At 55.0% G+C, this 12495-nt stretch overlaps 1 protein-coding gene across 1 annotated transcript in view; it reads right to left on the minus strand.

Annotated features, from left to right (window-relative positions):
- The window catches only part of SHANK3 (SH3 and multiple ankyrin repeat domains 3), a 146685-nt gene that overhangs the window by 11820 nt on the left and 122370 nt on the right, over positions 1 to 12495 (minus strand). The window contains 1 exon segment of the mRNA XM_054294108.1: positions 2306 to 4631. Coding sequence (XP_054150083.1) covers positions 2306 to 4631 — 2326 coding nt within the window.

The raw sequence follows: 12495 nt of genomic DNA on the forward strand, positions 1-12495 counted from the left end.
CAATGCCGGAGAGCGGCTGCCATCATTAAAAAATCCATTCCCCACCAACTTCCCGGGAAATATTTCAAGCCTTTGACATCCCAAAACTGGGAAATGAAAGGTCGTGACTTTCCCAAAAGAGAAAAACTGGGAATGTGGGACTCTGCGGGATGGCTGGAAGGGCTGGATTCCGGTGGGGAGCGAGGACGGGATGTGCAGGAAAAGAGGAGGCTCCAGGGGCTGGATGAGCAGGGCACAGAGCCCTGGGGATTGCAGGGAAAGCAGGAAGAGAGGATGGAGAAGGGCTGATCCTCAAAATCGGTGAAATCGCTCCAGGGGAAAACCGGGAGGTTGGATGGACACGGATGGAAGGGATGGGGACATGGAAAGGGACATTCCGATGTCACCAGGAGCCGGAGGATTCCCAGCAGGGAATCCCAAACCAGCGTGGGATCCTGGTAAAAGAGCTTGTAAAAGCCCAGAATTCCCAAAATTCCAGCGCCACTGGAGATGGGCACAGCCTCGATTCCAGAGGATCCCCGGATGGCCTCAGCTCGGGATGAGGGAGGGGACCTTGGGTGACACCTGGCTCCAGGAGACACCCCTGGATCCACTCCCAGTACTCCCAGTTTGGATCTGCTGGGATAGGCTGGAGTGACCCCAGGATGCTCCAGGACACTTCGTCCCCAAGGCCACCACCTGGAATGTCACCTCCTGTGCCAGCGCCATGTGCCGGAGCAGCCGTGGCTGGGATGGTTTGGTTGGAAAAGCTTTTCCCATGGGAAGGGCTGCCCCTGATCCAGAGCTCCTGGCACCTCGCTGAGCCCTGACACCCACAGGTGACAGCAGGTGACACTCGGTGACACCGACTCATGGCCGCTCTGTGGGGCCGCGCCTGAAAGGGCAGGACAAGACTTGGAATTTTGGGTCACTTCCTACTAGGATTTGATATTCCCAAGCTTTTTAAGAATTTGGGCTCCCATTTGGAAGGTCTGGGATCGTTTTAGGGTTGTGGGGGTGAGGCAGAACCAGGGTGGCATTGGTGCCACCATGTCCTGTCCGGGGCTGCCATGGGCCACCTTTGTCACCTCCTGAGTGGGACAACACCTGGAGATCCTCAGACATGGAAAAGCCCCAGAAAAACCCATCCTTGGTGCTTGGCCAGGAGAGAACACGGAGGGGGTGACCCAGGACTCGACATTGTCACCACAGCATTGTCATCTCAGCATTGTCACCATGGGGTCATCATTGTCACCACATCATCATTGTCATCACAGCATTGTCACCTCAGCATTGTTATCATCACCACAACATCGTCATTGTTGCCACAGTGCCATCATTGTCGCCACAGTGCCATCATTGTCACCATAGCATTGTCATCGTCACCACAATGTCGTCATTGTCACCACAGCATCATCATTACAGCATGATCAACACAGCATCGTCATTGTCACCACATCATTGCCACCACCGCATTGCCATTGTCACTCCTTCGTCATTGTCACCACAACATCGTCATGGTCACCACAACATCGTCATGGTCAACACAGCATTGTCACTGCCTGACATTGTCATTCTCATCACAGCATCATCGTCAGGACATTGTCATTGTCACCATGGCATCATCATTGTCACCACAGTATTATCACCACGGCATCGTCACCACAGCATCCGCATTGTCACCACATCGTCAATGTCACCACAGCACTGTCACTGTCACAGCATCATTGTCACCACAGCATCATCCTCAGGACATTGTCATTGTCACCACAGCATCCCCATTGTCACCACATTGTCATTGTCACCACAGCATCGTCATTGTCATGTCCTCATTGTCATCACAGCATCATCATCAGGGCATCGTCATTGTCACCACAGCATTGTCACCATGGCATCATCATTATCACCACAGCATTGTCACCACAGCATTGTCATTCTCACATTGTCATTGTCACCATGGCATCATCACTATCACCTCACCATCGCCATTGTCACCACACCATCACCATTGTCATCACACCATCCCCACTGTCACTATATCATTGCCATTGTCACCTCACCATTGCCATTGTCACCATAGCATTGCTGTTGTCACCTCACCATCACCATTGTCACCACGGGGAGGGGAGGACACGGAGCAGCAGGAAGGGCAGAGCAGGGGGAGCAGCCACAGCCACGGCACGCCAGGAGCCCATCCCACAACTCCCGCCGACATTCCAGCCCCTCCGCTGAGCTCCCAAAGCTCCGAGGTGTCCCTCAAAGCCACATCCGGCTCCTTGGCAGCGTCACCCGCCCGTCCCCGACCCTGGCCACGCCCGGCTCTTACCGTGCGGCCACCACCGGCGACTTCTTGCCGGGATCCAGGGTGGAGCCGGCCGGTTCCTCGCCCAAGGAGCGCGTATCCTTGTTGAGCTGCTGGAGGCGGGAGCTCAGCTCGCTGATCACAGTTGGTTTGTCCTCTTCGGCCCCGTGGCCGGGCCTGCTCTCCATGGGGTCCCCCCATAGCTTGGACCTTCTCTGAAAGAGGTAGCGTGGCCGGGCCGCGCTGGTGGCCGCCAGCGTGGCCGCGTGGTGCTGGGAGATGAGCTCGCTGTCCGAAGACTGCTTCAAAAGTGGGTCCCTGAAAGTAACCGGCCCCTTGCTGAGCTGGGACTTGAGTTTGGGCTTTGGAGGCACTGGTGGCTTCTCGAGTAGAAAAGTTTGGCCGTCGGCGAAGGACGTGTAGGTGTCGGTGGGCTCGCCGCTCTCCGAGGACAGCGTGGACATGCTGGAGACCGTGGAGATGGTGCTCGTGGTCTCCAGGTGGTGGTCGCTGGAGCTCCTGGTGTCCACCTCTTCCACTCCCGAGTCCGCCGCTGACTCCGGGGCCGCGGGGGCGTCCGAGGGCTTCCCTGAGGGTGTCGCGCCGGGGGGAGAAGGTGCTACTGCTGCCGCTGGCAGGGACGGCGTGCTGGGCGCGGCCAGGTGGCTCACGGGGGTGCCGGGGGTGGTCACCAGGACCCCGTTGGCGAATTCATCCGGGGGCGGCACCAGCCCGATCTTGGCCAGCTCCTCGCGGGTCTCCTCGTCGCTGGAGGACAGCTGGGCGGGCGGGAGGGTCACCGTGTAGGGCTCCACCTCCTCCTCCGAGCTGCCCTGGCCCAGCGCCTTCTCCGAGGCCGGGCTGACCGGCGGCTTCCCCACGGGGCTGGGCTGGGGCTCGGCCTTGGGGGGCTCGATCGGCTCGGCGCAGACCTCGGGCACGGCCGGGCTCTCCTCCTTGATCTCCAGGCCTATCTCGTCTTGGCCATTACTGGTGGCGTGGACCATGATGAGGCCGGCGGTCTTCTGCTGCGACGTGTCCACGATGCTGATGATCATGGACTTCTTGTCCTCGGGTTTCTTCTCCTCCTTGCTCGGCGTCTCCGCTCGCACTTCGGGCTCCTTCCGCAGGGTGGTCGGAGTCCCCCAGGGGCTCTTGGTGGGGGTCAGAGCGCCAGCGTCCGCCGCCATCACCGCCTTCCCTCCAGGGGAGTAGGCGGGGGACACCAAGCTCTCCAGGTCCCCCCTGTCTGGTTCTTTGGTTTGGATGTCCACAAACAGGGGCGCGGCTCTGTCCGAGTCGGGGCTGTGGATCGGGGTGGGCGACCGGGATGGGACTTGAGTGGACAGCGCCCGTTCCCTTGCGGCCAGCGCCAGCGCCAGGGGCGAGTTGGGATCCAGGGGCTTTCCCGTCAGGGGGTGGATGAAGGTCGAGGAGGAGCTGCTGATTAATGGCTTTAAAGCTGACACGGGGGACGGCAGGAGGACGTCCCGGCTGCCCAGGAGCCGCTCGTCGATGGAGCGCGACTGCTGCAGCGACGGCATCTCGCTGCCGCCCGGCGCCGGCCCCTCGATGGCTCCCACCGACAGGAACACCGTGGATTTCCTCCTCTCGTCCAGCCGCCGGTCCCGGTCCTTCATGACGCCGGCAGCGATGGCGGTGGCGAAGGGGAGGCCGGCGGCTTCCACCTGAGCGATGCTGGGGTGGTGCTGGTAGTCCAGGTGGTGGCCCCGGCGCGTGGGCGACGGCTCCCGGGAGGAGTAGCCGCCGGTGATGGCCAAGGCCGCCCGCTCCTGGGCGTCCTCCACCTGGAGCTGCTTCACCAGGGGGCTCTTCTTCCTCTGCGGCTTGGTGGGGGCGAAGAGGCTCACGTTGAACTGGCCCATGTTGGCGTAGGGGTTGTCGATGACCCGGCCTTTCCTCTTGAGCTTCTCCGGGGGCGTCGCCGCCGGGCCGGGCCGCGGGATCTCGGTGGGTTCCACGGGGAGGTGGGAGGAATCCTGGAGGATTATCATGGAGCGGGCCCTCTTCTGCCGCTCGGGGTAGGGCATGGAGCCCCTGGCCTGGTCGTACATCTCGGCCGCGCTCAGCACCTGCGGCAGCCCGTGCAGTTTGGCCTCTAGGCCCGGCTTAAAGCTGGACCTGATGGTGTCGTAGGCCCGGCCCGGCGGCGGCGGGGGCGAGAAGGACGGAGGGGGGCCGGTGTCGAAGTAATAGGGGGAGGGGGGCGGGGGAGGGGCGGTCTGAGGGGGAGGGGGGATCCCGTGGCCTTCCCGGACCGTGTCCGTCATGGAGGTGCTCCGCGGGAACTTCCCGTCCAGCAAGGACGCCGCCAGCTTCTCGTCTTCCCCTGGGAAACAAGGAAAACGGAGGAGTTGGGGATGAGTTTGTGGTCTCTGGCTGGACAACGAGGAAAAGAGTGGAGTCAGGGAGAAGTTTCCCATTTTCCATGTGGAAAACAAGGAGAACTAAAGTCAGGGATGAGTCTTTGGTCTCCACCTGGCAAACAAGGGAAACAATGGAATCAGGGATGAGTTTCTGGTCCCCAGCTGGAAAATGAGAAGTTAAGTCAGGGAAGAGGTTTCTTATCTTCCCCTGGAAGAAGGAAAAGAACAAAGTCAGGGATGAATTCTTTGGAAAACAAGGAGAGAACTGGAGTCAAGGAGAAGCTTCACATCTCCGCACGGAAAACAAGGAAAAGAGCAAAGTCAGGGATGAGTTTCTGGTCTCCAGCTGGAAAACAAGGAAAATAATGGAATCAGGGAGAAGTTTCTTGTCTTTCCCTGAGAAACAAAGAGAACTAAAGTCAGGGATGAGTTCTTTGTCTCCACCTGGAAAATTAGGATAGAAGTGAAGTCAGGGATGAATTTGTTGTCTCCACATGGAAAACAAGAAAAAGAGTGGAGTCAGGGATGAGTTCCTTGTCTCCACTTGGAAAACCAGGAGAGAAATGGAGTCAAGGATGAATTTGTCTCCATGTGGAAAACAAGTAAAAGAGCAAAGTCAGGGATGAGTTTCTGGTTTCCAGCTGGAAAACAAGGAAAAGAGTGGAGCCGGGGAGCAGTTTCCCATTTTCCACCCAGAAAACAAGGAGAGAAATGGAATCGGGGATGAGTTTCTGGTCTGCATATGGAAAACAAGGAAAAGAGCAAAGTCAGGGATGAGTTCCTCATCTTCCACCTGGAAAACAAGGAGAACTATGGAATCTGGGATGAATTTCTTGTCTTCCCAAGGAAAACAAGGAGAGAAGTAAAGTCAGGGATGAATTTGCTGTCTCTGGAAAACACGGAAAAGAGAGGAATCAGGGAGAAGTTCCCCATCTTCCTCTGGAAAACAAGGAAAACAATGGAACCAGGGATGAGTTTCTTGTCTCCACCTGGAAAACGAGGAGAGAAGTGAAGAGGAGATTCCCAGAGAATTCCCAGACTGGAAATTCTGGGGCAAATCGGGAAAGTGGCTGGGGTTGTTCCTCCCATTCCACTTTGCTCCCAAGACTTTTCCTCTTTCCAAGCCTCACTGGAAAAAGCTTGGAGCAACTTCCAGTGGAAGCTCCGAAACTGGAGGAACCAGCCAGAAATCCCAGGAAAGCCATGGATCCCCCCAAATCCCTGGAAGCACCCAAGGCCAGGTTGGAGCACCCTGGGGTAGTGGAAGGTGTCCCATGGAAAGGCTGGGAATGGGATGAGCTTTGAGCTAACCCAAATCCCAACCATCCCACGATTCCTTGAGAGCCTCCCCACAGCCACATTCCCATGGGATCGGCTCCCACGGGAGCTGTTCCCGCCCCTTCCCGAGCAGCTCCGGTGACGGAAGCGCCGCCACCGCCAACGTGCCAGACACCCGAGTGCCACCGGCACGGGCGCGGCTCCCGTCACACTTCCCGCTTTCCCGAGGGGTGACATCTGTTCCCGAGTGCCAGACTGAGCCCGGCAGGGTCTAGCAGGAATTCCTGCTTTTTCAGGGAATACTCGGAGATGCTGCAAGGATTTGGATGGAAAAGCAGGAACAAACCAGGGGTGGATTGGGATGATTTCAGGGCCTTCCTAGCCCGAGCCATTCCGTGATCCTAAAATCCATCCATGCCACAATTCCCCCCCTCCATTCCCAGCTCCAGCCTCATTCCCAAGCCTGGATCCGCCGCGCTCACCTGTCCTCAGGGAAAATTCCTCCTTCCCAATCCCTCCTCCGCTCTTGCCAAGCTTTCAAACGGCTCCGGAGAGGATTTGGGCTTTTTTTATTTCTGGCCTCTGGAGCGAATTTTCCTTTATGGAAAATGCTCTTCCAGTGGCACCGAGAGGCTCCGGCAGCTCCGCCCGGAATCCGTCAGCGATTCCACCCGAGGCAGAATCCAATGGGGACAAAAGGGAGGAATTTGGCACTGAAATTCCATCCCATGCTGTTGGTCGTGCTGGAAACTGGGCTATTTTTGGGAATTGGGGATGTGCCGTGGGAATAAAGAACCGGCAGCACGGAACGGGTTCAAAGGGAGCCTGGACAAAGCCATGGAAAATGTGCCTTTCCCAAGCTTTTTGAAATCCCGGAGCCGAGGCCAGCAGGGGGAATTTGGGAGAATGATCCTGTCCTTGCCCTTTTTTTCCTTGGGAATCTGGGAACCTGCACTAAATGGAGCCGTGGAATGTTCTGGGAGCAGCAGGAAGATCCCAAAATAAACCTCAGTCCTGCCTTTCTGAGATTTCTGGGAATAGCTGGGAGGTGACACAGGGATATTTGGGAAGATCTGAGCACCATCCCTGGGCCTGGAATGTCCCAGGACACAGAATAGGGAAGCTGGGCAGGAAATCTAGTGGGAAAGCAGGATCTTCCCTCTGGAATGTCCTGGGAATGGCTGCCGGATCAGGGGTGACATTGGGACATCCAGTCCTTGGATCCAACCCTCCTCCATTCTTCCCTGCATGAGGAGGGGACACTATGGAAAACCACATCCAAGGAATTGTCAAATGCAAGGAATACCATGGAAAAACCACATCCCAGGAATTGCCACATTCAGGGAATACTTTTGAAAACCAAATTCCAGGAATTGCCAAGGGCAGGGGCACTACAGGAAACCACATCCAAGGAATTGCCAAGTGGAAGGGACTCTGGCAAATCACATCCCAGGAGCTGATAAAGGTAGAGAATACTATGGAAAACCAGATACAAGGAATTGTCAGATGTAGGGAATACTATGGAGACCACATCCAAGGATTTGCCATGTTCAGGGAAAACGACAGAAAATCAAATCCAAGGAATTGCCAAATGTAGGGAATACCATGGAAAAAACACATCTCAGGAATTGCCACATTCAGGGAATACCATGGAAAACCAAATCCCAGGGATTGTCAAATGTGGGGAATACTATGGAAAACCAAATGCAAGGAATTGTCAAATGTAGGGAACGCCATGGAAAACCACATCCATAGAAATTGCCAAATGCAGGGAATACCAGGGAAAAACCACATCCAAGGAACTGCCAAATGCAGGGAAAATTATGGAAAACCAAATCCACGGAGTTGCCACGTTCAGGGAAAACGACAGAAAACCAAATCCAAGGAATAGCAAAATGAAGGGAATACCACGGAAAACCCACATCCCAGGAATTGCCACATTCAGGGAATACTATGGAACACCAAATCCCAGGAATTGCCAAGGGCAGGGGCACTACGGAAAACCACACCCAATGAATTGCCAAGTGAAAGGGGCTCCGGAAAAGCACAGTCCAGGAATTGACAAAGGTGAGGAACATTATGGAAAACCAAATCCAAGGAATTGTCAAAGGTAGGGAATACGACGGAAAACAACACTCCAGGAATTGTGAAGGGCAAGGAGCACCATGGAAAACCACATCCAAGGGCAGGGAATGCTCTGGAAAACAGCATCCAAGGAATTGCCAAATGCAGGGAACACCAAGGAAAAGAACATCCAAGGAATTGCCAAGCGGAAGGGACACTACGGAACAGCACATCCCGGGAATTCCATGTTCATTCCCACCCGGCATTCCTGGCCTGGAGCAGCTCCCTGTGGCAGCGGCTGAGCCGCAGCCATGGGATCATTCCCAGATCATCCCTCGGTTTTCCAGCCATTCCCAGGAGAAGGAGCTGAGCCACTTTGGGTGTCACTTTGGCAGCAGCTCCGCTCCTGGATCCTGGAACTGCTCCCTGGATTTGTGCAAGGTGTCCTTGGAAAAGGGAGCTCGGAGCAACCATGGAATGGGGGAGGAACCATTGGAGATTTCGTTGGGAATGTTCCCCAGGGATGTGTCCGGCTGGACCAGGAATATCTCCACGGAAGGAGATTCCACAGCCTCCAGAGTCCGGATGTTCTTCCCATGGAAAAATCCTGGAATCTGGGTGGGAAGGGACCTCAAATCCCATCCCATTCCAAGGGCAGGGACACCTCCCACTGTGCCAGGCTGCTCCAGCCCCAGTGTCCAGCCTGGCCTTGGACATTCCAGGGATGCAGGGGCAGCCCCAGCTGCTCTGGCAATTCCAGCCCAGCCAGGAATTCCTAATTCCCAAGATCCCATCCGTGCCTGTCCTCTGGCAGTGGGAGCCATTCCTGGAGCTCCTGCATGTCCTGGAAGGTCACAGTTGGGTCACCCTCAATTTTCCCCTTTTTCCCTTCTCCAGGCTGGACAATCCCAATTTTCCCAGCCTTGGATCATCCTGGTTCCTCCTCTGGACTTGCTCCAACAATTCCATGTCCTGTCCCTTCCTCATCTTCCCATCCCTCCAGGATCTGCTCCAGGAGCTCCCTCTTGTCCCGAGGATCCCAGACCTGGATCCAGCACTCCCTGTCCTGCCAGGAATGCTCTTCCCAATCTATCCCAAGATCCCACCGGCCTCAGGGACAAAGTTTTCCAGCAGATTCTTTCCACTGAACCGCTCCCAGTGGATCCTTTGGAATTCCAGTGGAGTTGCTGGGTGCAGGGAAGGTTTTTCCTGAATTCTGGGGCTGTCGTTGTGTCCTCCTGCCCAAATCCTTCCCCTCGTGGCCAAATTCCTACAGAACCTCAGGAGAGGAGGGAATTCCTCCCAGGAATTTTAAGGAGCATGGAAAAGCAGGATCTGTTTATTCCCAGCACGGATGCTCCAGAGCCGAGCTTTATTTACTTTTCATGGAATGCTGGGATCTGCCTGGGAATCTCCAGAGGGGAACAAAAGCCACCAGCGATCCCCTGGGAGCAGCCTGGAATGCTGGGAGCTGGATCAGGTGTGGAGAATTTTGGGATTGGGCTCCATCCCTGCAGCACCTGGAGCCTGGAGATGCTCCTGCAATTCCCAAGGGAATTTGTCCTTGGAAAAGATCTCTAAAGGATCTCTCTAAAGGATCCTCAAAGATCCCTAAAAGGGAACAAATCCAGAACATCTGGCTCTTGGACAGAATTCCCAGAGAAGCTGTGGCTGCCCCTGGATCCCAGGAAGTGTCCAAGGCCGGGTTGGAGAAATCTGGGATGTGGGATGTGGAATGTATCCCTGCTCATGGAAGGGGTGGGAATGGGATGGGATTAAGGTCCCCAAACCATTCCAGGATTCCACGATCCACCCCCGGATCTCAATCCCTGTGTCCCAGGAAAGCACAGGGTGTCCAAACCTTCAACTTCCCAGTGAATCTGGAATTTTGGGAGCTGCTCCAGGCTCTTAGGAGGGACGGGAGAAAAGTAGGAATATCCTCTGGGAAAAGTCCCAAATGTCCTCCTATTCCCAGAAATTTTTAACCCCAAATCAACCCCTCCCTTTGCTGTTTTCCATGGAATTCTGCTCCCCTCAAACCCCACCCGGGGCCATGGGAGACTCCTGTGCTTCCCATGGAACACTGGGACATCGCTGGGATCAAATTCCGGAGCTTGGGAATAAAGAGCTGGAATCCAAATGGAGCCACCAGTAAGGACCAGTAAGAACCAACTGCCAGCATTCTCTGGAATGGGAATGGTGCTCCCAGCGTAGCCTGGCAACCCCTGGAGCCATTCCTGGTGCACTCCATGGAATTAATCTCCAAGGAAAACACAAAGCCTCGCCATGAAAGCTCCCGGGGCCGTTGCCATAACAGCCCAAATCCCTGGAAAACCTCATTCCATGCATTCCTTAGTGATGGATAAGGCTGGGATGAGGGAGCGAATCCCAAAAAAAGACCTGGAGCAGGAGGGTGCAAATACTGGAGTGGGAAGGGGGAGGGAATCCACATCCTCTGGAGCCCAGGAATGGGAATTTCAATGCCCCAGAGCCTAGGGATGGGAATCTCCATCCTCTGGAGCCCAGGAATGGGAATCTCCAATTTTTGGTGTCCAGGAAAAGGAATCTTCATCCTTTGGTATCCACGGTTGGGAATTTCCATCCTCTGGAGCCCAGGGATGTGAAACTCCATCGTTTGCAGGCCAGGGATGGGAATCTTTGTCCTATGGTATCCAGAGATGGGAATTTTTGTCCTCTGGTACCCAGGAATTGGAATCTCCAATTTTTGGCATCCGTGGTTGGGAATCTCCGTCCACTGGAGCCCAGGGATGGGAATTTCTGTCCTGTTGTGTACAGGGATGGGAATCTCCAATTTTTGGCATCCGTGGTTGGGAATCTCCATCCTCTGGAGCCCAGGGATGGGAATTTCTATCCTTTGGTGTCCAGGGAAGGGAATCCCTGTCCTGTTGTGTCCAGGGATGAGGATTTCCATCCTCTGGAGCCCACGATTGGGAATCTTTGTCCTGCAGTATCCAGGGATGGGAATTTCTGTCTCTTGGCATCCAGGGATGGGAATCTACAATTTTTGGTGTCCAGGGGTGGGAATCTCCATCCTCTGGCACCCAGGATTGGCCCAGGATTCCCAGAGCAATTGTGGCTGCCCCTGGATCCCTGGAAGTATCCAAGGCCAGGCTGGGGCACCTTGGGATGGCAGGCAGGAGGTGTCCCTGCCCATGGCAGGGGGTGGAATTTGGGAATCTCGAGGATCCTTCCCACCCAAACCATTCCAGGATTCCATCCCAGATATCACTTTAACACCAGGACACTTCCCAGCTTCTCCCAACATTCCCGATGATCCTGAGGGGTCACAAATCCCTCCCATCCCTCCAAAGGCAGCGGCTCCACCCTCTGGAATTCTCTCCGGGAGCCATGGCAGCTCCGCAGTCTCCGGAGTGTTTTTAACTCTGCTGCCGGAGCAGATGGCGCTGGCAGAAATCTTGGAAGTCTGACAGGAATTATCTCCCCTCCCCTTCCCCCCACTCCTTCCCTTTCTCCTCCAAATATTCCTCCCATCCCGCTTTTTTTTTTTTTTTTTCCATTTTCCTCCCATCCTTGGTTTTTATTCAGGGATTTTTTCCAGGACTCTTTTTTGATCTTTTTCTCCCATTTTTTTTCCCAGCCAGCTGGGGGTTAACCACCTTTATCCTGGGACTTTTTCCCAGAATATTTTGGATCTTTTTCTCCCATTTTTTTTCCCAGCCAGCCGGGAGTTAACAACCTTTATCCCGGGATTTTTTCCTGAAATCTTTTCTCCCAGTTTTTTTCCAGCCAGCTGGGGGTTAACCACCTTTATCTTGGGATTTTTTTCCCCCCTCTGGAATATTTTTGATCTTTTCTCCCTCTTTTTATTCCAGCCAGCCAGGGGTTAACCATCTTTACCCCAGGAATTTTTTTCCCCCTGGAATCTTTTTGATCTCTTCTCCCTGGGAATCTGCAGTGCTGCTGGAATACGCAAATGCCAGGGAATATTTATTCCCAAAAAAACCCATCTGAGCGCTGCTTTTCCATCTCGTTCCTCGCCCGTGCAGGGATTTTTCCCCGGGAATCAAGTGACTGCGCAGCTCCCGGCCGTGGGTGTGGAATGACAGCTCAAGGACTTCTAATTCCAGCCCCATTCCCACCCGATTCCTCCCTCTCCGCCTCTTTTCCATCCCCGTTTCCCTGGAATTCCACGGGAATGGTTTCTTCCAGGAGCTGCTTCGGGTTTGGGGCTGGGTCCCCTCCATTCCAAGGGTTGTCCTCCTGTGGGGATGGATCTGGTGCTCCTGGGTGGGATTTTTCCCTGGATTTTTGGTCGGGATGTGCTGTGGCAGCTGCAGCCATTCCTGCCTGGAGCAGGGATTCTCCAACTGGGATTTGATGGAGATTCAAGGAATGGTTTTAATCCCTTTTTTTTCACGGGGGTTTGGCTGCATGGGCTGGGAATTCCTGGGAAGGTCTGGGATAATGGAGATGTGCTGGGAATTCTCATGAGGGTGTGAGCAC

The sequence above is a fragment of the Melozone crissalis genome, unplaced genomic scaffold (assembly GCF_028551555.1).
Source record: "Melozone crissalis strain CALT ecotype California unplaced genomic scaffold, PUWL_Pcris_2 ptg000208l_1, whole genome shotgun sequence".
Taxonomy (NCBI): domain Eukaryota; kingdom Metazoa; phylum Chordata; class Aves; order Passeriformes; family Passerellidae; genus Melozone; species Melozone crissalis.